Consider the following 23488-nt stretch of genomic DNA (forward strand, 5'->3'; position numbering starts at 1 on the left):
CCGGGAAAATATTTTCCGGATGATCTGTCTTCCGAATAAAGATTTGTATGTAGTCCGCATTCAGTTGTTTCCATCACAGTAGATGTACATTTTTATTTTGAGTTTTGCCTATTTGTTTAAAAATAGAATTAGATGTATTCATGGTGAAACTTAGTGGGAGTGTTTGTGAGCATAATGTTTTGTTCAAGATGAATCGTGCGGTAAATCGCATAAGTAACTCTTTATGTATGTCCCGTATACTTTAAGGTGTTAGCCGCCTTGTCTAGACAATCACTTACGTATGTATCATTCAATCGTGATGAAACTTTGGGACAGTGTCTATGGCCTTAATGTTTCGGTCAAGTTCGATCGGGTAGTAAATGGCATCAATTATTCCAAAGTTATCCGCCTTTTATGTTAAAAAATGAGGAAGTTTACGTCTTTACGTGGACAATACAGTTAAACGTTCTTTATTTATTATCCCATGAAACTTGATGACCATATTTTCGGGCATAATGAGTCGGTCAGGTTTGATCGTGGTATGAAACGAATCAATTCATTCCAGAGGGGTGCACCTTTTACGTTACAAATATAAGCTTTATACATTGAGCAGCCAATAACTTCAGTATGTACTGTACCCAATCATGATGCAACTGGAATGGTGACAGTGTTTGTAGGCTAACTGTCACGATCAATATTGACTGTGTGGTAAATCGCCTCGGAAAATCAATTTATTATTAAGTGTGTTCCTTTTATCTTAAATTTAATATTGTATTATAAATTACAACTGGTTTTACTATGATGGGCGTCCATGATACGAATCCAATTTTACGAAATGCTAGAAACATGCGTTAAATGCAACCTGTTTGACGTGTATACGAGTACTATCTCTAAAGTCATCATTCGTTCCTCACGAGTATCCTCCAAGTGAAGAAGTCCTTAAGTCCTAAACTTACATTAGCCTTTAACAGTATTATAGTATTGTTATACAAGACAGGGTTAGGTTTTGTCACTTATATTAACAACAAACCTAGGTCAACAGGGACGTTAAATATGATATTAAATATCATACAAATACTTCAAATTTATTTTTTAATAATAATAGTAGTCTTATGAACACTCAAGTTCAAATCTACTATACCTAGTTCGCTTGTTAGTTATATGATATCGTCGGATACCCACTTGCGACCTATTCCGTTACTCTTTATTTATCATACGACTAAATCTAGTCGTATCATACGTGTTTATTCCCGGATGACGAGAGTATAACTGAACGGATCAGTCGATGTCAGATATCGGACGAATACTCCATATTAAAAGGGAAATAACCACTAACGAGGTTTCAAGTTCTATTATTCTGAAGGATATGTATTAACATATAACATTACAAGTATAATGTTTCAAACATATGAAATGAAACAGCAGACTGCAATGCACAAACGATGCATTAGATAATATTATTTTTTTAATCTAATTTAAAAAGTTAAACAAATAATTCTTTGTAAAAAACGCATTGTTCAGTCGGTGAACAAATATGAGTTTAATATGTCAAAATTATTTGAGCTTTCAAATAGAAGAAAACTAGAAGTAGCCTGAGAAACATTAAAACTTATATTGTTATATATTTGAAAAATAGTTTACCATGACAATAATATAATAGATAAAGCATCACAAACACACATATCTCACTAAAGTAAGTTTATGATACATAAAGTCAGCTGTTTTGCAACAATTAAAGTTCTCAACTATACATTTAGAAAATAAAAATTAAAAAATAAATGAAAAAGAACAAGGTAGATAAAGCTTATCCATTAAAAAAGGCAAAATCCAGAAAGAGCATTTTTTGTTTGTAAAGTCCATTTTATCTGAAGTTTAAAATAATTCCTCAAATCATATACACGGTCGGGGGCCTGTACATATTTGGAGAATGTATTTTTTATTATCAATATCAAAATAAGGGTATTGAAACAAATAGTTTTTGTCAGACAGTGTTCGAGTAGTTTAATATATTCGATAATTAAAACAAATACCCAAGTCAAAAACCTTGCACACCATGAATGTGGTAATGATTCACTTCGTCCTGCACCCCACACCATTCCTGGCAAAACTGATTCCCCAGAACAGTCTTATTGAACACCTGCTGTTTAATACTAGTGGATTATCTAGCAACTTAGCTTGACAATATTTGAACAATAACAGTTTAATAAATGTAGTAGCAGTGTATGGAGGTTATAAAGCCTGTCCGACACTGCGTGTACAAAGACGTTTTTACTAGAAATAAGTTTGCGAACAGCACAACTGAAAGAAAAAACACACCGTGTAGGACAAGATGGCGTCCAATGTCAAGCGTCTGCTATTGCAAGTTATTCAAGTAAATTGCTTTTTATCATTGACAATAACACTAATTTATTGAAAAATAAGAAAAGAAATATTTCTATTTAAATTCGAAAATCTTTTAATTCATTACATTGTAATCCATGTACAAAGTAAATAAATATTTCAGGTTTCAGTTTTACTGGATGTCTCCCCACGTTTTTGTGGGACGGACGCCTCTATAAAAATGACCAGCAATTAAAATCATTTCTCTTCAATTAAACGTCATCTACAGACTCACAGTCACAAACAGACAAACTTCCAAAATGGCTATGTCGGAACATATCTGCCGATTTGTAATCTCTGTTATGTTAACCTGTGAAAAGCACGCCCGGTGCAGGTCTCGAACCCACAACCACTGGAACACTAGCACAGTGCTCTTTCCAACCAAGATAACCGGGCGGCTGGTTCTAACCCACACACACTACACTCTTCCCCCATCCATCTTTAAGGCCAACGGAGGCAATCCTGCTGTTAACTGCTGCCACCATGAAAGTAAACCTGGGAGGTGAAGCGTGCCAGGTTTTGGGCTCAAACCCACAACCATAGGAACACTAGCATAACATTTTAATCAACTTAGGTAACCGGAAGGCTGGTTCTAACCCTAGTCCAAATAATTGTACGTTGACAGATTTTTTTTAGATTTTTGATATGGCAAATCCTTCACGTACAAATTGTTCAGTATCAAAAGTGGGTAGTTGTTCTGATCAGGATTCCGGGTTAAAGCATATAGCATCTATAAAATATCATAAAAACAAGAAGTTAGGTTCGTACACAAAAAATAAATATCCAACTTATAATTATGAGTTTGACAGCTTTTCTTCATTTCATTCTGTCAAAACATAACGATATATACATGAAGGGCACCTGCAAGGCTTCAGGGCACAGTTTTAAATCGCTCGGAACATTTCGGCCATGGCCGAGCTGTTACGATTGTATAACGAGGTCTATCTCGAAGCTTTGTCGGAGGAGGCCGAGTTATTACGATTGTATCGAGTTGTTCCCCTTCGCATAATTGTTGTCTGTGTCAGTCAACTTTCGTTTTATTGGAAAGGTAAACAACTTGTTTTAATGCATTAAATGCTAGTTTAGTGCAAAATAACATTTTACTTACATGGTAAAATATTAATATAACTCTTTATGATCAATTTCAACCATAATATACTTCACTGAAAACAATTTCAATATTTTTAAAACACCCCCGTTTTTTGCACATTCCCGTTTAGACGTTAGGGATTGGAAGAATCCCATATAACACGTCTATTATTTTAGACTAGTTCTAACCCATACACACTACAGCTGTTGTGGTCGAAATTAACACAAGACCGCAAGCACTACACTGGTGAAATGATAAAATATCTTCTGGGCTTGCTCAAATTCTGAATTTAATATAGCAGGGCTTGTTCAAATTTTTTATGTCAGGCAATAATATAAGAATTCGGGCTTGTTCATTCAAAAGTCTTATTTCAATGACTGCATCTGTGTTGTCAAGAGTAAAAATGCACTTATGCAACATATTAAATTTAAGGGATATTCACTTGTGATTTTCAGTGACTGATTAAAATCAAAAACTGATTGGTTAGGTCTAAAATATTTAATATAAATTTGGCATCCTACTTATCAGCATTTGTTGTTAATCTAAAAGACATATCAGAATGCTTTCAAAACGTAATGAAATAAATTCCTAAAGTGTTATTAATTATTTTCCAATATAGGAGTAAGATCAAAATTGTTACTGGTCCCGGCTTCAATATATAAAATTTAATGACATTTTGGTGCGAAAATTATCGCACACAATTCTGTGGTCGTCTGATTTACACTCGGCACAGGCCGGTTTGGGCAGTCTGATTGATTTATCATCTGCTCTTCTAAAATTAAAAAAAGCTTTAGTTTTCCCAAGCCAGGTGTAATGTTCCTTCTGATTGTTTCACCCAAAAAGGCGACATTTGACATGACCCTGAACCATGACTTAGTTTTAGAAAATCTTAAAATAGTAACAACCATCAATTTCTTGTTTACATCGTATCCATCATCGTTTCTGACTGAAAATGCAAAAGTTTTAAAAATTCTACCACTTTTGGATTAAATCTACATTGCTGACATTGGAAGAGGTTCACAAGTCTGTCTATTAAAACACACCATACTGTACGAAGATGGTTTTTCCCCTTCTAAATAAAGACTTTCTATAGACTGGTTTATATATTGATCGAAAGGCTATAAGAAATGGGTGCGAAATTCGGTTAACAGTACACATTGTCCGTATATGCGTTAACACTAATAATAGTATACATTTTAAACAGCAACGATTGTAAGTAGCATTATGTACTTGGGAATTAAAGCATGGTAGAGTAGTGTAGTTGGTAAATAAAATGTTTAAAATTATGTTTTTTTATTTATTATTTTATTTTGCAAGAAAAAAAATATTTGGAAAATATTATTTACACATTGAGCATTTACAAGAGGGACCTGTCCAGGTGGGGATCAGCCTTCTAAATCCAAGTTACATTTTAGAGCACCTTATTTCTTTTGGATGTTCCATACCTGACTTGCCTAAAAACAGAACAATGTTTTATATTTTCGGTCCATAAGGGCTAAAAAGTCAGTAAAAATTGTAATCCACAACCCTGGTTTGTCATTCACAAATCCCCCAACACCCAGAAAAAGGAACAAGATAACCATGAGATTAACATGACCAGCTACTTTGTTAAGCCTCGATGAGCACTTATTATCCTCTAATTAGCAGACACATTTTGCTGCTTATATAATGCAAATATTTTGGATTTTGTTTGCCTTTTTATTTTTGACATGTCCGAAATAAAACTTTTTTTTCGATCAATCTTTGCGTATATACATGCTAAATGGCAGGTTTTAATACACATTATTTATAACGCCTAATGCAAGTACCATCATTTGCAATCCAAACAAACAACTGCGAGGAATTACCTATTTACACATTATTGAAAGTGTCGTATATGTCAGCTACAGATAAAATGGTACATTGTTTGACATCAGAGAACGAGCGGTATAGATAGTAAAGGTGCATGGTAATGTATTGCAAGGCGAAGTGCGTTTTTCTGATAAAAAATTAAATCAGTCAGTTAAATAATGAATAATCTCATTTTACTCTAGGCTGGCCAACTATTGTATTTACCACGTTTGCATCTCGGCTGGTAATAAAATACCATAATAAAATAAAATACCATACGATCAGAAAAAATATAAATCAATAATCCTTTTTGAGAACTATCAAATTATGGCTGAAATGTTTGAACTCACTACAAATATGAATGAACCTTTGTTTGTATGAGAAAACATGCACAATTTTTTTTAAATTAATTATGCGTGTCCAAATTATTAGTGTCTGAACATTTACCGTAGTTGTTTTTTTGAGGGAGCGGCAGTGGGGGGATGCTGGTTTCGACAAGTGAGATCTCAAACTTGAGACGCCCTGCTTTCCATATTTTGTTTACACATTTGAATCTGCTCAAATTAAGCGCCTGGGCAATGTCAATTGATTTCAGTTTGAAACAAATACATCTACTTCAAATATTTCATGAAAGTTCCAAATCAAAAGCTATGAAAATTTTGAAAGATAAAAAAGAAAGAACGAAGATGAAAATATGAACAAAACAGTTATTTCCCTTACATCCAAGCATCTATTCACTCAGACATACAATGCTGGAATAATATCCTAGTCTTGATACATTGTACTTAGTCGCCTATCTTTGGCAGTTTTCTTGTCTAAACTTTTATAACACTTTAACTACTATTTTGTTTGAATAACAATTGAATTGTTTTTATTAATTACAAAATCTTCACAGTTGTTTAAACTTATAGAGTCATAACCCCTAGAGTTTTTGACCGGCAAAATTCAAATTCAACGCCAAAAAAATACTGTATGCATAAAATCATCTCCTGCTTTTTGTTTTAAAATATTAATTGGCATAAATGTTACTTTTATTATGGCCTTTTCGTTAAAACTCGACAGAAAAATAATAGTCCATTTCCAAGATTTCACTTAATTAGCCCATTGAATAGACTTCCGTCTTTTGCTCATAGCCAACATGGTGCCATTGCTAATGTTGAAGACTGCATACCATTCTTTTCAGAGTGAAACAAACTTTAGTACAGTGGAAACTCACTAAACTGGATCTCCACAAAACCGGAATCCTCAGGATACCAGACTTTTTTCAGAGTCCAGGTTTTCCCCTTCTACTTTCAATGTAAAATAATACCTACAAAACCGGAACCTCGGCATTCCGCATACCAGACAAAAATGGGAAAATTTGTTAGTTGTCAACGTAATTTTACCTCACAAAACCGGACGTATATTTGTTCAAACATGTCAAAATGATTTTGTGTATTAGGAATTCGCGAATCGCGTGTCACTTTGACACTTTGTTTTGACAGCCGGTGCGTCGTTAAATATTGCACCTGTGATGTTGTGTTAACTCGATAATCAATAATGATGATTGCGCTGTGGATTGTCTGCCATGCGATAATCAGACGATAATTAAACTTGTGAAATGAAAATTGATTGAAACATTAAATTACACAAGTTGTTTTATTTTAAGACTTGGAAAAAAAGATGATTATAAAAACGCAGAAATGTTTAATCATGTTTACCACTTTTGCATGTGCTTTAATCATGTCTCAACCTCTGTCTAAACGTTGAAGTATTGAACTGTCCCTAGAGGACAAAATGAATAGATTCTGAGAAAATTTCTAAGCCTACAATCAAGTTATGTTTGAGTAAACTTACTCCGTACATCAAATCCTCACTAAACCGGAATCCTCACTTAACCGGAAATTTTGCCCAGTCCGAACCTTGTCCGGTTTAGTGAGTTTCCACTGTATTACTAAGGGCAGATATATGAACGTACTGGTATGCTGCTTATTGCCTTAAAGTTCTTATAGCAAATTCAGATTAAGAGGAGTTCAAAAATGGATGAAATTTAATTAGCACAATCCAGCAAGCCCCACACCAGTAGTACGCTTTTCAGGCACTGGTGTAAAAGTTCGGGCCTTCTCATTCAAAGGTTCAGTTTTGATGACTGATCCAATTCAATCGTGACATTTTTTTGTTTCAGAGACCTGGTTCCATTGTCATCCCAGGAAGACACTATAGCTCTAATGGGGTACAGTACTAATTTGAAGTAGTTGTTGTAAAGCCTCACTCTCTGGTTTGGCTGGTGTATTTATTTTATATTTCTGAATAAAGTTGAATGAGGCCTTTTAAAAATTTATCATCACGGTGATAGCAGAAACTGTCAACAAAAATGACAGCTATTTTCTTAAATATGAAATAACAGCTTTTTTCTTAAATATGTTTATTTAAATCAAATAAGTAGCAACCAACATTCAAATATTGACAACTTTCATTTCAATGATGATTGAATAATTTATTTCAATAATAAATTTTGTTGATATGTTCTATAAATTCATCTGAAAGTATCTGTCCACCATGGAATTGTGGATACCCAGTATATATGGTCCCCGAATGAAGACCAAGAGTACTCACGTTCAAATTTGATGGTGGCTGAAATTTTATTTGAATTATATTGTTTCTTTTTTTTCTTTTATATCTTATTTATAAAATTTATTTCATGTCTTTGTAAAAAAAATCAGATCAGAGGGCTAAAGAGCCTTTAAAGTCTGTAATGTGTCAATCAAGAAAGAGTAAAAATACATTTAAAAAAATCAAGAAAATTGCTAATGTTAAGTAAAATGCATTGTTGATTAATGATTATACTTAAATTTTATATTTCAAAAGAAACTGCTTCTAAATGTTTGATCTTCACATAGTTAAGTTCTATATTTTATTATATTAAAATAACTTCATTATAATGTTGAATAACTCTTGTATCTCTCAATTCAATTCGATGTTGATTACTCTACCTTTGCAAGGCAGCATGGTTTGTTAATTAATGTAAAAGGCAATCATAAATGTGTATTACAGTGGTTGAAATTAGTACAAGCCCCCATGCCCTGCACTGGTAAAATGCTTTCCAGGCTCAAATTCTGGATTTCATATAGCAGGGCTTGTTCAAAAAATGAAATGCCAAGCATAAGAATAAGAATCAGGGCTTTCTCATCCAAAAGACTAATTTTGATGAATGGAATTAAACATTGTTTAACATGTAACATAATGGTACGAATGTTGTTGTAGCTTATATATCTGTACATTACAGAGGCAGCTGGTCACCATGATTCCGGGAGACGGCATCGGCCCAGAGATATCGGCGGCTGTACAGAAGATTTTTGCTGCCTCCGGGGTAAGACAACCATGATCATAGTGATATGAAGATTCACTTAAATACATTTCTTTCTTGTGTCCTGTTAATTGAACAAGTATCTAGCTACCAGTATGTAGGATAATTTGCTGCATTATTTTACTGTTACTATATCATTCACATGTATGGAAAATTTGCTGCTTACTATTAAAAACCTTATTTCATATCAACTCAGGTTTTAGGCCTTGAAGTTGTACTCAATAGAAAATCATGGTGAATGGTGATATATCCTTTTTGTTTAAGAAGGTACTGTTTTTTTCCCTAAAAACCTTTTCTATCAATCAGTATCCTTATTATAACAATCTTAAAATCATTACATCAAATTTAATTATACATAGCATTAAAAGCGAAAAAACAACATTCTGTGGTTCCCTACTGTCTGGAAAAAGTCGAAAGTTTATGGGATCCACATGATTTAGGCATTTTCTTCATTTTTCATTGCTGTGATTTGTACACTGATGTCAGACTTGTCAGGTGGAGATTTATTTATGGTGTTTTTTTTTTTAAAGAAATTATTAAAATGAGTACTTAACCTTTATCTTTACGTATACATTGTATGATCAGGTTTTACTTTTGTGGATATTATTGTGAAATTTTTTAAATACCCCCTTAACCTAACTCTAAAGATTGATAAATGTTCTGTTACCTTTGTTGTCTTGCTTCATATACATTGTACATTACATTTAAGAACATGTTCATAACTATCTATACATGTTTTCTTTTTTCTTATGAGTTGTTTAGATATCTTTTTTTGAAATCATTAATGTGTGTCATGCTTACTTTTTAGCTGGACTATTCGAAGAATAGGTGGGCTATACTACTCGCCCCGGCGTCGGCGTCCGGTTAAAGTTTTAGGGCAACATGGGATTTTCACTTATAAGTCCAATACCTTTCATTCAATTGAGTTAATACTTCACACAGTTGTTCAGGGCCATCACATGATGAGGTTAGATAACTCCATATTATTCTTTACACAGATTATGGCCCCTGATTGACTATGAAACTCAGGTTAAAGTTTTAGGGCAGGTTGGGATATTTATTAATAACTTCTATACCCTTTGTTCAATTGTCTTAATACTTCACACAGTTGTTCAGGACCATCACCCAATGAGGTTACATAGCTCCATATTATCCTTAATGCAAGCTATGGCCCCTAATTGACTTAGGTTAAAGTTTTAGGGCAAGTTAGGATTTTCACTTAAAACTCCAATACCATTCATTCAATTGACTTAATTCTTCACACAGTTGTTCAGGGCCATCACATGATGAGGTTAGATAACTCCATATTATCTTTTTACAAATTATGGCCCTTGATTGACTATTGGACTTAGGTTAAAGTTTTAGGGCAGGTTGGGATATTTATTAATAACTTCTATACCCTTCATTCAATTGACTTAATACTTCACACAGTTGTTCAGGGCCATCACATGATGAGGTTAGATAACTCCATATTATTCTTTGCACAGATTATGGCCCCTGATTGACTATGAAACTCAGGTTAAAGTTTTAGGGCAGGTTGGGATATTTATTAATAACTTCTATACCCTTTGTTCAATTGACTTAATACTTCACACAATTGTTCAGGACCATTACCCAATGAGGTTACATAGCTCCATATTATCCTTAATGCAAGCTATGGCCCCTAATTGACTTAGGTTAAAGTTTTAGGGCAAGTTAGGATTTTCACTTAAAACTCCAATACCATTCATTCAATTGACTTAATTCTTCACACAGTTGTTCAGGGCCATCACATGATGAGGTTAGATAACTCCATATTATCTTTTTACAAATTATGGCCCTTGATTGACTATTGGACTTAGGTTAAAGTTTTAGGGCAGGTTGGGATATTTATTAATAACTTCTATACCCTTCATTCAATTGACTTAATACTTCACACAGTTGTTCAGGGCCATCACATGATGAGGTTAGATAACTCCATATTATTCTTTGCACAGATTATGGCCCCTGATTGACTATGAAACTCAGGTTAAAGTTTTAGGGCAGGTTGGGATATTTATTAATAACTTCTATACCCTTTGTTCAATTGACTTAATACTTCACACAGTTGTTCAGGACCATCACCCAATGAGGTTACATAGCTCCATATTATCCTTAATGCAAGCTATGGCCCCTAATTGACTTAGGTTAAAGTTTTAGGGCAAGTTAGGATTTTCACTTAAAACTCCAATACCATTCATTCAATTGACTTAATTCTTCACACAGTTGTTCAGGGCCATCACATGATGAGGTTAGATAACTCCATATTATCTTTTTACAAATTATGGCCCTTGATTGACTATTGGACTTAGGTTAAAGTTTTAGGGCAGGTTGGGATATTTATTAATAACTTCTATACCCTTCATTCAATTGACTTAATACTTCACACAATTGTTCAGGACCATCACTCAATGAGGTTATATAACTCCATATCCTTAATAGAAGTTATGGCCCCTGATTGACTTAGGTTAAAGTTTTAGGCAAGTAAAAGTTAAGGGCAAGTTGGGATTTTAATAAAAAAACTTCTATACCTTTCATTCAATGCACTTAATAAAATTCAAAATTATTTACGACCATCTTACAACAAGAAACATAACTCCATTTTAACCCTAAATACAAATTATGTCCCTTGAATATATATATAAAAAAATTATATATCTTTTGACAGGCACATTTTTACATTCTTAAACAGTTTTTTACCAAGGGAAAACAAGGAGGGCTATACTATATGGTCATTGATTTTTTTTATTATTATTATTTTTTTTTTAAATTTTATTTTTATTTTTTTTGAAAGGCATATTTGTATATTTTTTACCACATTTTCATAATGGGAAATCAATTTATTTGAATGACTTGCGTCATTTTTCGGTTGGTGGGAGGGCAGCATCAAAGTTACCTTATGTATTGAATAATTTTAGTTAGGTTTGACATAAATAGACCAAACTTGGTAATATTACATTGTTATTGTATTCACTTCTAAATCAAAGCGGCGAAGTCGAGCGCGTTGTCTTACGATGGCTCTTGTTTGATTATGTATTGCAAAAACCGAGGTTGAATTCATGTAAATCAAAATGTTTTTTTTGTTAAACATAACTTAACTTTCAGCATCAGACAACAAAGTTTAATTATGCTATTATGCAGAAATTAATTGTTATAGATCTTTGTCATCTAAAAGTTGTTAAAGATTTGCCTAACATCTCATCTCACACATCATTTTGATTGTTTTTGCCCCATCTTCATCAGTGTTTCAAATAAGCAGTTCTGTTATTATAAATTATAATATGAATGATTGCTGACCTGTCCTGTCAGCCTTCAATTTATAACCCCTATTCAAAATTGATAAAATGTTTCTTCCTTGAACAAATCTGTGGTGTTACCAAGGCTTGAAGCTATTTGAAATGTGACTGTTCATTAAGGTGATTGATGTTTCTTCTGCAGTTGAAAAGATTTGTAGGTAACAGCTGTAGCCAAAAATGATTCTATTGTTGCAAGCTTACATGTATATTACTTGTGTTGATATAACATCTCATATTCACATGCCAGGCCCGTAGCTGCCTACATGTGAGTATGCGGCTGAAACAACATGATATTGACAAAAAATCAAATAAAAAAATCACCCAAAATTGCGGTATGCATACTTGACTACATGATCCTAAAACTGTCCATTTTCCAGTACTAAATAAAGCACCTCAGAACACCCAGATTGCACCATGATTTTCAAAATTTTCTGAGGGGGCATGTGACTGGACCCACCTACCATAATTATGAATCTACATGAATAGAGGGCTAGCTATGCCCCTGCATTCTCAATAGGAAGATGTTAAATTAGCAACACACCTGTAAGTCACCAGATCCTTGCCACACATACTGTTGTTATGCTTGATAGTTTTGTGCAGTAACCGTAGCTTTAAACTAACTTCCCTTTATTTCCATTCATAATGTTTGTGTGTTACAGGCTCCTATAGACTGGGAGGAGGTTGATGTGACGCCCGTGAAGGGAGCTGACGGAAACTTCCACCTCCCACAGAAGGTGTTTGACTCCATGGCCGTCACCAAGGTCGGCCTCAAAGGGCCCCTGGCCACACCCGTTGGCAAGGGTCACAGGTCATTGAACCTTGCTCTCAGGAAGTGAGTAGTGTGTTTGTAATGCATATGTGTTGTCGGGAAAGGAGAAGTTAAATGGTTGGCTCTCTGAAATAAATAGTGTCATTCTGTTTGGCTCTGGTTTAATTTTTGGAACTTGGCTATTTATACTACACAAACATATTTGTAAACATAGCATCATCAACTTCAAGCTAAATTCACCATAATAAGTATCAAACATTCCATTATGTGAATAATATTTTAGTGGAATTTTTTTTTAGATTGTTTGATATGCAATGTAACATGGGATTTTAATTGCTCGCTTTTCAATCCACGTAGTTTGCATTTTGTTTTTCTCTATAAGGTCTGCTCACATTGAAGTTAAAAGAACTTTTTAGTAATGAATTGAACCAAACATGTGGACATTGTTAGAATGTAACATGCTTCACCATAAATTTTGTATGCACTTGTGAATCATGGCTTTCATTTCTGTTAATTTAAAACTTGGTGAACACTGAACAGTCCTCAAACTTGGGATGCATATTGGTCATGGTCAGTAGATGACCCCTATCATTGTTTTTGGGATCAAAAAGTCATGGTCAAGCCAAATCACCTTTACAAAAAGTAATGCTTTCTGGACTGGCGACACATTTGAATCACAGAATTCTAGTTAAAATCAATACATTGAAACTAACATTAGCAGAAGCTTAAATGAATAAAACTGCATTTAAATTGAATTATTATATTTCTCCATCTTAAATCAGTATCCATTTTTGTTCAAGTGAAATAATATTAAAATATCTTTAAATGTTAACCTATCACTCCTTGTACATTTGTCTCTGTATAAGTATTCCTACATCAACCTTGTGGACAGGAACTGTCAGTCATAGAAGTGATTTATCACCCAAAGCCATTGAAGCAGAATTTAACATTCCGTTCAAACAAACATACCACTGTTTTTATCTCATCAAGATAAATGCCATTGATGTAGAGAGGATATAAATGAAATGATGTTGTCAATATTCTTAATTTCTGAGGAGTATTTTATTGATAATTAATGTTGAAATGCTAATGAGAATGAATATCAATATTTGTTTGATGTTTCCTCATTAGTTTTGTAATTGGTTTATTGACATTTTAAACATGCCTATCTGAAAAATATTTCCAGAGGTTTATTCATCATATTTTCATTGCTTAATAATGAGCTGTTTAAAGGTCTGTCAAAAATTGTAGTATCATGTCAGTGTTCAATGTATTATACAACATAGCATGTAACAGCTTACAAAAAATATCTTCTATTGGTAATCGTCTTGGTATGAAACTACAGCAGATTTAATCAAGGTGTATGTTTGATTTAAGCTGTATTGATTTTTATTGATATGTCATGAATAAACATTTCACAATGTTTCAAAAAACATCTTATGATTAGTTTAATTGTTTCACTGAGTCAAATTTAATTTTAGAGCTTTTAGCCTGTATGCCAATGTGCGTCCTTGCAAGTCAATCGAGGGTTTCAAGACTCCATATGATGATGTAGACCTGGTCACCATTCGGGAAAACACAGAGGGGGAATACAGTGGTATAGAACACACAGTATGTGAACTTTCTCATACCTGACTCCGATCCGAAATTAATTAAAATAATCAGAGATTTCCCAAATGTCAAAAACCAGAGTCCCTGACATTATTTTGAAGCCAGGGACTTTGAAGTAAATGTCCATCATTTGGACTTTACCAGAGACCCCCAGTTTGGCAAGATATAGTTTACTGGACAACATATATGATAGGGAAAAAACCCTGAACAGATATTACCATATGCATTGAATAATTTTAAATACTAAGATTTATTCTCGGGATAATTGGGATTTCTTAATATAAATATTATGTACATTTTTATCCTGTTTTTTTATGTTTTTGGAGTGAAAAACCGTCTATGATATTTTGAACAAATTTGTTCACATATTACTAGTGACCATTGGCATGTGTGTAGCAAGGCCCATACTTCTGACTATTAATTGTCTCATGAAAGTTCAAAAAAGTCAATCATGTGTGTGAAAACTGTACATGATCTCCAACACCTTCATACATGCTTCTACTGTTGTATACTTGTTGTTTCCTCCTGTGTAGATTGTTGATGGTGTGGTACAGAGCATCAAGCTCATCACGGAAGATGCGTCGATGCGGGTGGCAGAGTACGCCTTCAAGTATGCCCGGGACAATAACCGCTCGACCGTCACTGCCGTCCACAAGGCTAACATCATGTGGGTATATACAGGAACTAACAGCTTGTATTTCACAAGTTTACATTTTAAGGGCTCAAAATCATATTCTACAGATCTTACTTGATGGGGAAAAAAGTATGCTCCAAAGATGGGCATATTCACTGTGCATTTGTCTGTCTGTTCATATGTTTTTGTAGTGTCTAGACTTGGCACAAATGTTAGGCACATGAAGACAACATGTCATGCACAATAACCCTTATTCCTACCCTGAAGGTCAAGATTACACTTACAGGTTGATAGTTATTGAATGCGCTTAGAGAAAAATCGGTCATTTCTGGGCTGTTAATATGTCATACACATAGGGATTTTAAAATAACCTGGAACAGAAGTTTGGCACATGAAGACAATGTGGCTTGTGCAAGGCCCACGTCCCTACCTGGAAGGTCAAGGTTACACTTATAGGTTAATCATAATGGAATTCTGCTAATATGCACATAGAGTATAGATGGTCAATATCGGGCTGTTAATCTGTCATGTACAGGGCATTTTCGTTTCATATAACATGCCACACAAAGCATCTCTTAAGAGGTCTATCATTTTGGAATGTTGCATATTTACACATTGAGTATAGGTGGTGGTGTACTGGCTCTGTCTAAGGTATGCAGCGGGGATTTTTTTTTATATAATGACACAGATGTTTGGCATATAAAGGTGACATGACAGATGCTTTTTCTCTGGGTGTGTTGGGTGCAAGTCCCTGGGACCTCTTAGGCCATCGCTCACTCACGACAAGTCAAGTCATTTTATCTAATATATATATGCTTGTAGTTAATGTTAGCTCATCCTGAAGGTAGGCCTATTTCATTGATCTGTCTGACTCCTTGGGGGCATTAGTCACATTGACAACTCTTGTTTTATAAAGAAAAAAATCTCTGTGAATTAAAAAAATGTTTCCAAAAAGTAATCCTTTTAAAAAAAGTGCAATATTAACTGTCATTTGGCATTTAGACTTCCTGAAAAGTTTTTAGACATTGGTTTGTATATTTTTAAGAAAAAAAATGCTTTTTTCAATATCAATATTCCAAATGGAGTTTATATTCAACAAATGTATGATATGTATATTGAAATAGACAAGGGCATTTTTCAAGTCTTTTGGGACTGTCATTCATCCAGTCGTTTAGAGGTGGAATTTTTGTGTCATCATTTTAGGGGGAATCTTAATATTTGTATAGTATATCACATAATAGCAATACATGGAACATATTTTTTATTTACTTCTTACCATAGCAAATGTGTGAATTGGTATTTGGTTCAACTAAAGAAACAACCATAATTCAAGTATAGCTCACTAAACCAAAAACGACACTATCAAATTTCATTGATTATCTTGAAGATTATTTTCTAGGGGGGGGGGGGGGGGGAGGGAGGAAGGAGAAACCTTTGGACAGAGGAAATTGGGTCATATTTAGGCCAAAATTGCCTTATTGACTTTTAAGTAAATTGTTGAGACCAGGGGCTGATTGGTACAGAATGTTGTAATTTGTTTAACACAATACAAGCAATATTGTGTACATTTCAATGACTGACAAACATTTTTATCACCAAAACTTAAGTTCATCAGTTTGTAATACATACAATAATATTCTGTTTTCATTGTTTTTGTGAACATGTTTCTGGAGGTACATTGAAATGAGCTGTAATGAATGAACAAAGGCATGTGACTGACAATTTTGAAAACATGTATCCTCACTGCATACAATCATGTCATAAAATGTTATAATCTTTAAAGATCTTTACAATGTAACTTACAGGAGGATGTCTGACGGCTTGTTTTTGAAGTGCTGTCGGCATGTTGCTGAGAAGAACAAGGACATTAAATTCAAGGAGATGTATCTGGATACAGTGTGCTTGAACGTAAGTCGTGTCAAAACAAGAACATCACATATATGTTTGGCTTCACTTGTGAATATTTCCCAATCCTTCCAAGGTCTTCTTTGTGACAAAATGAACACAGACTTTCCTCAATCCTGTTGTTTGGTTATGCATTCTTCTTTGAAAAATATCTTGTGTCATAAAATTGAAGTATGACATTTTGAAATTTAACTTAAACTTTTTGGTTGAAAATATAGAAGCATCTCTATATTCAGGCTCCGGAGTTATGATCCTTAAATTGTCAATGTTTGACCATATTCACGTTGACTGGCCTCTCACACCTTTTCCCCCAATTCTTAGCAAATGGTGATGAGGATATTATCCAATTTGTTTTTTATAAACAAGCACATTGCACCATTTATTTAATCCAAAATATGGCCCATGAATTTGTCAAACATTGACCAAATTCACTTAGTTATATACTATAGGGAAAATCATACAATAAGGACCATAATTCGAAATATCCAATTATGAAGCAAAGTTTGGTTTGCATAAATGAACTAGCAAAAGGAAAGCAACTATATTTGAACTTCTTTTACTGAGAAAAGGATGAATTATTGTTTTAAATTTAACCTTAATCTTGAGGGCTAAAAATATCCATGTGAATCGGTTTTGCAATTCCATGAAGGATCAATATGTCTTGTGGGTGACTCAAAGGCCCTTTTGACGGGCTTGGCGAGTCACCTGTTGGCATCTTGTTTAATTCTTAATTGATTAAAAAGAAGTTACCGGCTTACTTTTGTTTGTTACATTACTTGTTATTATTATTGACATGCCAGTTTGCTTCCAATTTCCACCTTTTTGACTGACATTAAGGGCCTAAAGCAACCTTGGCGTCTTTGTTTACATATGTTGGCAATGTTTTTGCAACATTGCCGTGGAAAAGGATTGCCTGCATAGGTAGGTTAGAACTGTTAATTTTTATGAAGAAAATGAATAACAACACCATTGAATGCATGGAAACATTTTAAATTCTATGTGAGTTTTGCTAAGAAACCCATTGCATGTAATCCTTTAAATGAAATAGAACTTAATTACAAAATAAGCAGGCTTTAAAACTGTATCAATGGCTTTGATAGGAATACAAATTTTAGGACAATTTTTTTTTTCTTAAGCTTGAAAGAGAGGCTTTTTTGTTATTTTTGCCTGAATAGCATGGCAGACATATAGGAATCATGTCAGGCATTGTTGTTGTCATCTGCGTCATCATACAAAGCATCATTTTCATATCCACTCTCTACAATTTAATGTATGTTGGCATAATATCTTGACTGAGTTTGATCAGCCAGATATTTTTACAATGTTAATTGGCATAACATCTTGACTTCATCATACATAACTGCATTCTTGGACTAAACTCCAGACTGTAGTACAATGGGTTACAATGTTTAAGGGCATCATATCTCAAACAAGATTGGTCAACAGCCAGATCATACTATTTGATCTGGAGTTATGATCCTTAAATTGTCAATGTTTGACCATATTCACGTTGACTGGTCTCTCACACCTTTTCCCCCAATTCTTAGCAAATGGTGATGAGGATATTATCCAATTTGTTTTTTATAAACAAGCACATTGCACCATTTATTTAATCCAAAATTATGGCCCATGAATTTGTCAAACATTGACCAAATTCACTTAGTTATATACTATAGGGAAACTCATACAATAAGGACCATAATTCGAAATATCCAATTATGAAGCAAAGTTTGGTTTGCATAAATGAACTAGCAAAAGGAAAGCAACTATATTTTAACTTTTTTTTACTGAGAAAAGGATGAATTATTGTTTTAAATTTAACCTTAATCTTGAGGGCTAAAAATATCCATTTTTAGGAAACTTTCATAGCAGCAGATTTTTTTATTTACGACAATTTTGTTGTTTGTGGACCTATTCTTAACATGATTACACCCATAAAGCTCTTGAAATTCATTTTTAGCTTGACTCTTCAATGAATACAAATGACTATACTACTCCCTCCGCGGTCACCGTCTGGTTAAAGTTTTAGGGCAAGCTAGCTATTTCACTTTCAACTCCAATACTCTCGATTCAATTCACTCAATACTTTACACAGTTGTTATGGACCATCACACAATTAGATTACATACCTCCAGATCATCCTAAATACAAATTATGGACCTGATTATGGAACTTCTGTTCAAGTTCAGGGCATATTGTGTCAGTTAGAAGTTTTAGGGCAAGTTGGGATTTTCACTAATAACTTGTATACCCTTTATTCAATTGACTTTATAACTCACACAATTGGTGAAAGCCATCATACAATAAGATTATTTAACTCAATGTTCTCCTAATACAAATTATGGCCCTTGATTAACTTAGAATGTTTTGTTGAAGTTTTAGGGCAACTTGGGGAATACTTCAAACAGTTATTCAAGTTATGATTGACCTATTTTCCTTTTTTGGGGGCTTTTTTTACTATTTTTATCACTTTTGAGAGGCTAGCTTTTAAGATGAGCATGCTGTACTAAGACATCTCTTGTTTGAAAATAAAGACTGATTTTTTTAACTTTGAAATAAAAAAAGGAAAACCAAAATTGTAATTTTGCCTAGCCTTATGTCATCTTCTTAAAAAATGAACTTTAAAAACCTTTCTAACCATATGAAATATTTAAGTATCAGATGAATTCCAGGGATCAACCGCCATATTTTTTGAGTTATGCCTATATCTTGAAATCATTGCATCACATCTGTACACACTGTCCTGTAACTAACCTTCCTAAATCACTTCTTTAAAACAACCATGTCATATTGTTATTTATTGATGACTATTCCCTGTTATTATACCATGATTTGATCAAGTATTTGTCTTTTTTTCAGATGGTACAGGATCCGACGCAGTTTGATGTTTTGGTGATGCCAAACCTGTATGGAGATATTCTGAGGTTAGGAGCTTTTTAATTTTCAGCTACTAAGATACATAGGTATGCTACCTGTTACTGAGTCGATAAGAAAATAATTCAGGCATATCACTGTTGCAATTTTTTGTATTCTTTGATGTTAGTGAAGACATTATAAAAACAATTGTGCCATTAAGAGGTTGTAATTGATCATGTAAAGGGTAAATATCTATTGTACAAACGGTGCATCATTGCTATATTTACTAGTTTTTTATTAGCTCACCTGTCACTTTGTGACAAGGTGAGCTTTTGTGATCGCCTTTTGTCCGTCGTGCGTCGTCCGTCAACAATTTACTTAAAAGACATCTCCTCCTTAACCGCTGGGCCAATATTAATAAAACTTCATAGGGATGTTCCTTGGGTAGGCTTCTATCAAAGTTGTTCAAAGAATTCAATTCCATGCAGAACTCTGGTTGCCATGGCAACCAAAAGAAAAAACTTTTAAAATCTTCTTCTCCCAAACCACAAGGCTTAGGCCGTTGATATATGGTAGGTAGGATCACCAAATGGTCCTCTACCAAGATTGTTCAAATTATGGCCCTTGGGTCAAAATTGGCCCCGCCCCGGGAGGTCATGGGTTTTCTCTATATGTTTATAGTGAAAACTTAAAAAAATCTTCTCCTCTGAACTTCTTGGCCTAGAGCTTAGATATTTGGCATGATTCATCGTCTAGTGGACCTTTACAAAGATTGTTCAAATTATGGCCTTGGGGTCAAAATTGGCCCCGCCCCGGGGGGTCATGGGTTTTCTCTATATGTTTATAGTGAAAACTTCAAAAATCTTCTCCCTTGAACTTACTTGGACTAGAGCTTAGATATTTGGCATGATTCATCGTCTAGTGGACCTCTACAAAGATTGTTCAAATTATGGCCTTGGGGTCAAAATTGGCCCCGCCCCGGGGGGTCATGGGTATACTTGATATGTTTATAGTTAAAACTTCAAAAATCTTCTCCTCTTAACTTACTTGGACTAGAGCTTAGATATTTGGCATGATTCATCTTCTAGTGGACCTCTACAAAGATTGTTCAAAATTGGCCCCGCCCCTGGGGGGTCATGGGTTTTCTCTATATGTTTATAGTAAAAAAAATTATAGTAAAAAAAATCAAAAATCTCCTCTGAACTTATGTTGCTTAGAGCTTAGATATTTGGCATGATTCATCGTCGAGTGGACCTCTACAAAGATTGTTCAAATTATGGCCTTGGGGTCAAAATTGGCCCCGCCCCGGGGGGTTAGGGTATTCTCTATATGTTTATAGTTAAAACTTAAAAATCTTCTCCTCTGAACTTACTTGGACTAGAGCTTAGATATTTGGCATGATTCATCGTCTAGTGGACCTCTACAAAGATTGTTCAAATTATGGCCTTGGGGTCAAAATTGGCCCCGCCCCCTGTGGGGGTCATGGATTTTCTCTATATGTTTATAGTGAAAACTTCAAAAATCATCTCCTCTGAACTTACGTGCTTTTAGCTTAGATATTTGGCATGATTCATCGTCTAGTGGACCTCTACAAAGTTTGTTCAAATTATGGCCCTGGGGTCAAAATTGGCCACACCCCGGGGCTGATGGGTTTTCTCTATATGTGTTATAGTGAAAACTTAAAAAATCTTCTCCGAACTCACAAAGACAAGTAACGTCTTAATTTAAACTAGATAACATATTTAGTACACATACCAATTTTCAATATGGGCCACATACAACAATTAATAACAAATATACATATATAGATACACACGTAAAATCAAGTAGTGACAAGAGCTTAGATATTAGGCATGATATATCATCTAGTTGACTTGTACCAATAATGTTCAATCTTTGGCCCTGGGGTCAAAAAATGGCCCCACCCGGGCGGTCATGGGTTTCCTTATATATGTATATGATGAAAACTTAAAAAATCTTCTTCTCCGAAACCAAAAGGCGAAGGCCTTAGATATTTGGTATGAAGCATCGTTTATCGGACCACTATTAAGATTGTTCAAACTTTAGCCCTGGGGTCAAAATTGGCCGCGCCCCGTGTTCATAGGCTTAGGTTTTCAATATTTGTATATAATGGAAGAATGTGCAATATATGACAGGTGAGCGATTCAGGGCCATTTGGCCCTCTTGTTTCATTTTTAGTGATATTGTGTCTTTGAAAGAATTTTATTAGCTCATTAGAGACGGTGATGTTGGTTTTAATGTCAAGGTTGTAGTGCAAAACTTTTCGTTGACAAAACAATTGAAAATGAATTGTCTATGCACAGACACCAAACAAGTCCTATCTATCTTTGAAATGAGGAAATTATTGCCCTAGAAGAAAATGCATCCTCAGCAGAAGCCTATAATTTTCAAGCACTGTATGGTGGTTGTTTTTTCAGTGACCTGTGTGCAGGTCTGATAGGTGGTCTTGGAGTCACCCCTAGTGGCAATATTGGACAGGATGGTGCCATCTTTGAATCCGTATGTATCAATGTTTATCCATGTTTATCAATAACAGTCAAGCTGTGATCAATACTCATGGGTGAGAATCATTGAAGGATATCCGGGATTGTTCTGTCTCTTTAACTCGCTACATCTAATACAGATGTTTAAATGCAATCTCAGGCTCTTAAAAGGTTTCAAACCCTTTACCTTCAACAAAGCCCCGTGTGACCCTCACTTAGGCACTGCCCTGGAGAGTTGTGCCCTCTGGACGCCCCTGTGTAATTTAATGTACTCTTGCCCTCAGCTATTCTCACCTCTGAAGACTGTTTCATACATTACGCAATAAAGGTTTTCTTATTTGTGTTGAACAAAGCAAAAGTCCGGATTACCCATGTCTCCCTAGGGTACTGGCTCCATGTTCAAGAGTTTAAACCACAAATTTTGTGTCTGCTCCATATTTCCTGAACCCCTTGAGTTTTTTTTAAAAAAAACTTAAGTCAAATGTTCACCTTATTGAGATGACCTGCGGAACCCACATTACAGGTGAGCTACCTCAAGGTCAAGGTCACAGTTTGAAGGTCAAAAGTTTGAGTAATAGATTTTATGTATGGACCATATCTTCTTAACACCCTGAAGGATTTTCATGAAACTTGGGTAAAATGTTCACCTTATCGACACAACACCCACAAATTGCTCCATATCTCCCAACATCAAATATGTAAGAGAATGAAACAAACCTGTTAGGAAACATCTGTGTTTGTTACCAAAACAATCGCTGGTTTTAGACACTTGAACCATTACAAAGGCTCAAAGAAACTTTGTTTACCACTATAAGATTTCATTATTGGAAATAATAGAGTGATTTTTAGTATTTTATTGCCAATTGAAAGTTAAACTTGTTTGTTGTTGTCATGTAGTGTAAATTAATAGTATATGTATATACTGCTGTCAATTTCATGCAAATGAAGTCATTGTTATGACAGGAACTCTCATAATTCTGTATAAGTCATATACTGATTAACAAATTTGATTTGACCAGATTATGTGACTTTTCTTACACGTTTATTGTATCACACCATTGACGTCAACTATTACAAGTATAGTAGTTATTTTATTGGCTTTAAATTGTACAAAGTAATGAAGTCATTTATCATGGATGTTTTTTCAATACTTGCATATATTTATGATAGTTTAAATAATAATGGCCATTAATATCATCATTTACATATTACTAAGAAAATTGTGGTATGTTAATGACATTTGAAAAAAAAAAATTAGTGGGAAGTCTGAG

At 34.3% G+C, this 23488-nt stretch overlaps 1 protein-coding gene across 1 annotated transcript in view; it reads left to right on the forward strand.

The window, feature by feature from the left end:
• The first annotated feature begins 2254 nt into the window (after positions 1–2254).
• The window catches only part of LOC128228241 (isocitrate dehydrogenase [NAD] subunit alpha, mitochondrial-like), a 37704-nt gene continuing 16470 nt past the window's right edge, over positions 2255–23488 (forward strand). Inside the window, exons 1-9 of the mRNA XM_052939418.1 lie at positions 2255–2350; positions 7443–7490; positions 8544–8627; positions 12598–12770; positions 14189–14318; positions 14852–14985; positions 16758–16860; positions 19717–19781; positions 22152–22233. Coding sequence (XP_052795378.1) covers positions 2309–2350; positions 7443–7490; positions 8544–8627; positions 12598–12770; positions 14189–14318; positions 14852–14985; positions 16758–16860; positions 19717–19781; positions 22152–22233 — 861 coding nt within the window. The 5' untranslated portion in view covers positions 2255–2308. The remainder of the gene's footprint in view (positions 2351–7442; positions 7491–8543; positions 8628–12597; positions 12771–14188; positions 14319–14851; positions 14986–16757; positions 16861–19716; positions 19782–22151; positions 22234–23488) is intronic.

This window comes from Mya arenaria, chromosome 3, assembly GCF_026914265.1.
Source record: "Mya arenaria isolate MELC-2E11 chromosome 3, ASM2691426v1".
Classification (NCBI taxonomy): Eukaryota; Metazoa; Mollusca; class Bivalvia; order Myida; family Myidae; genus Mya; species Mya arenaria.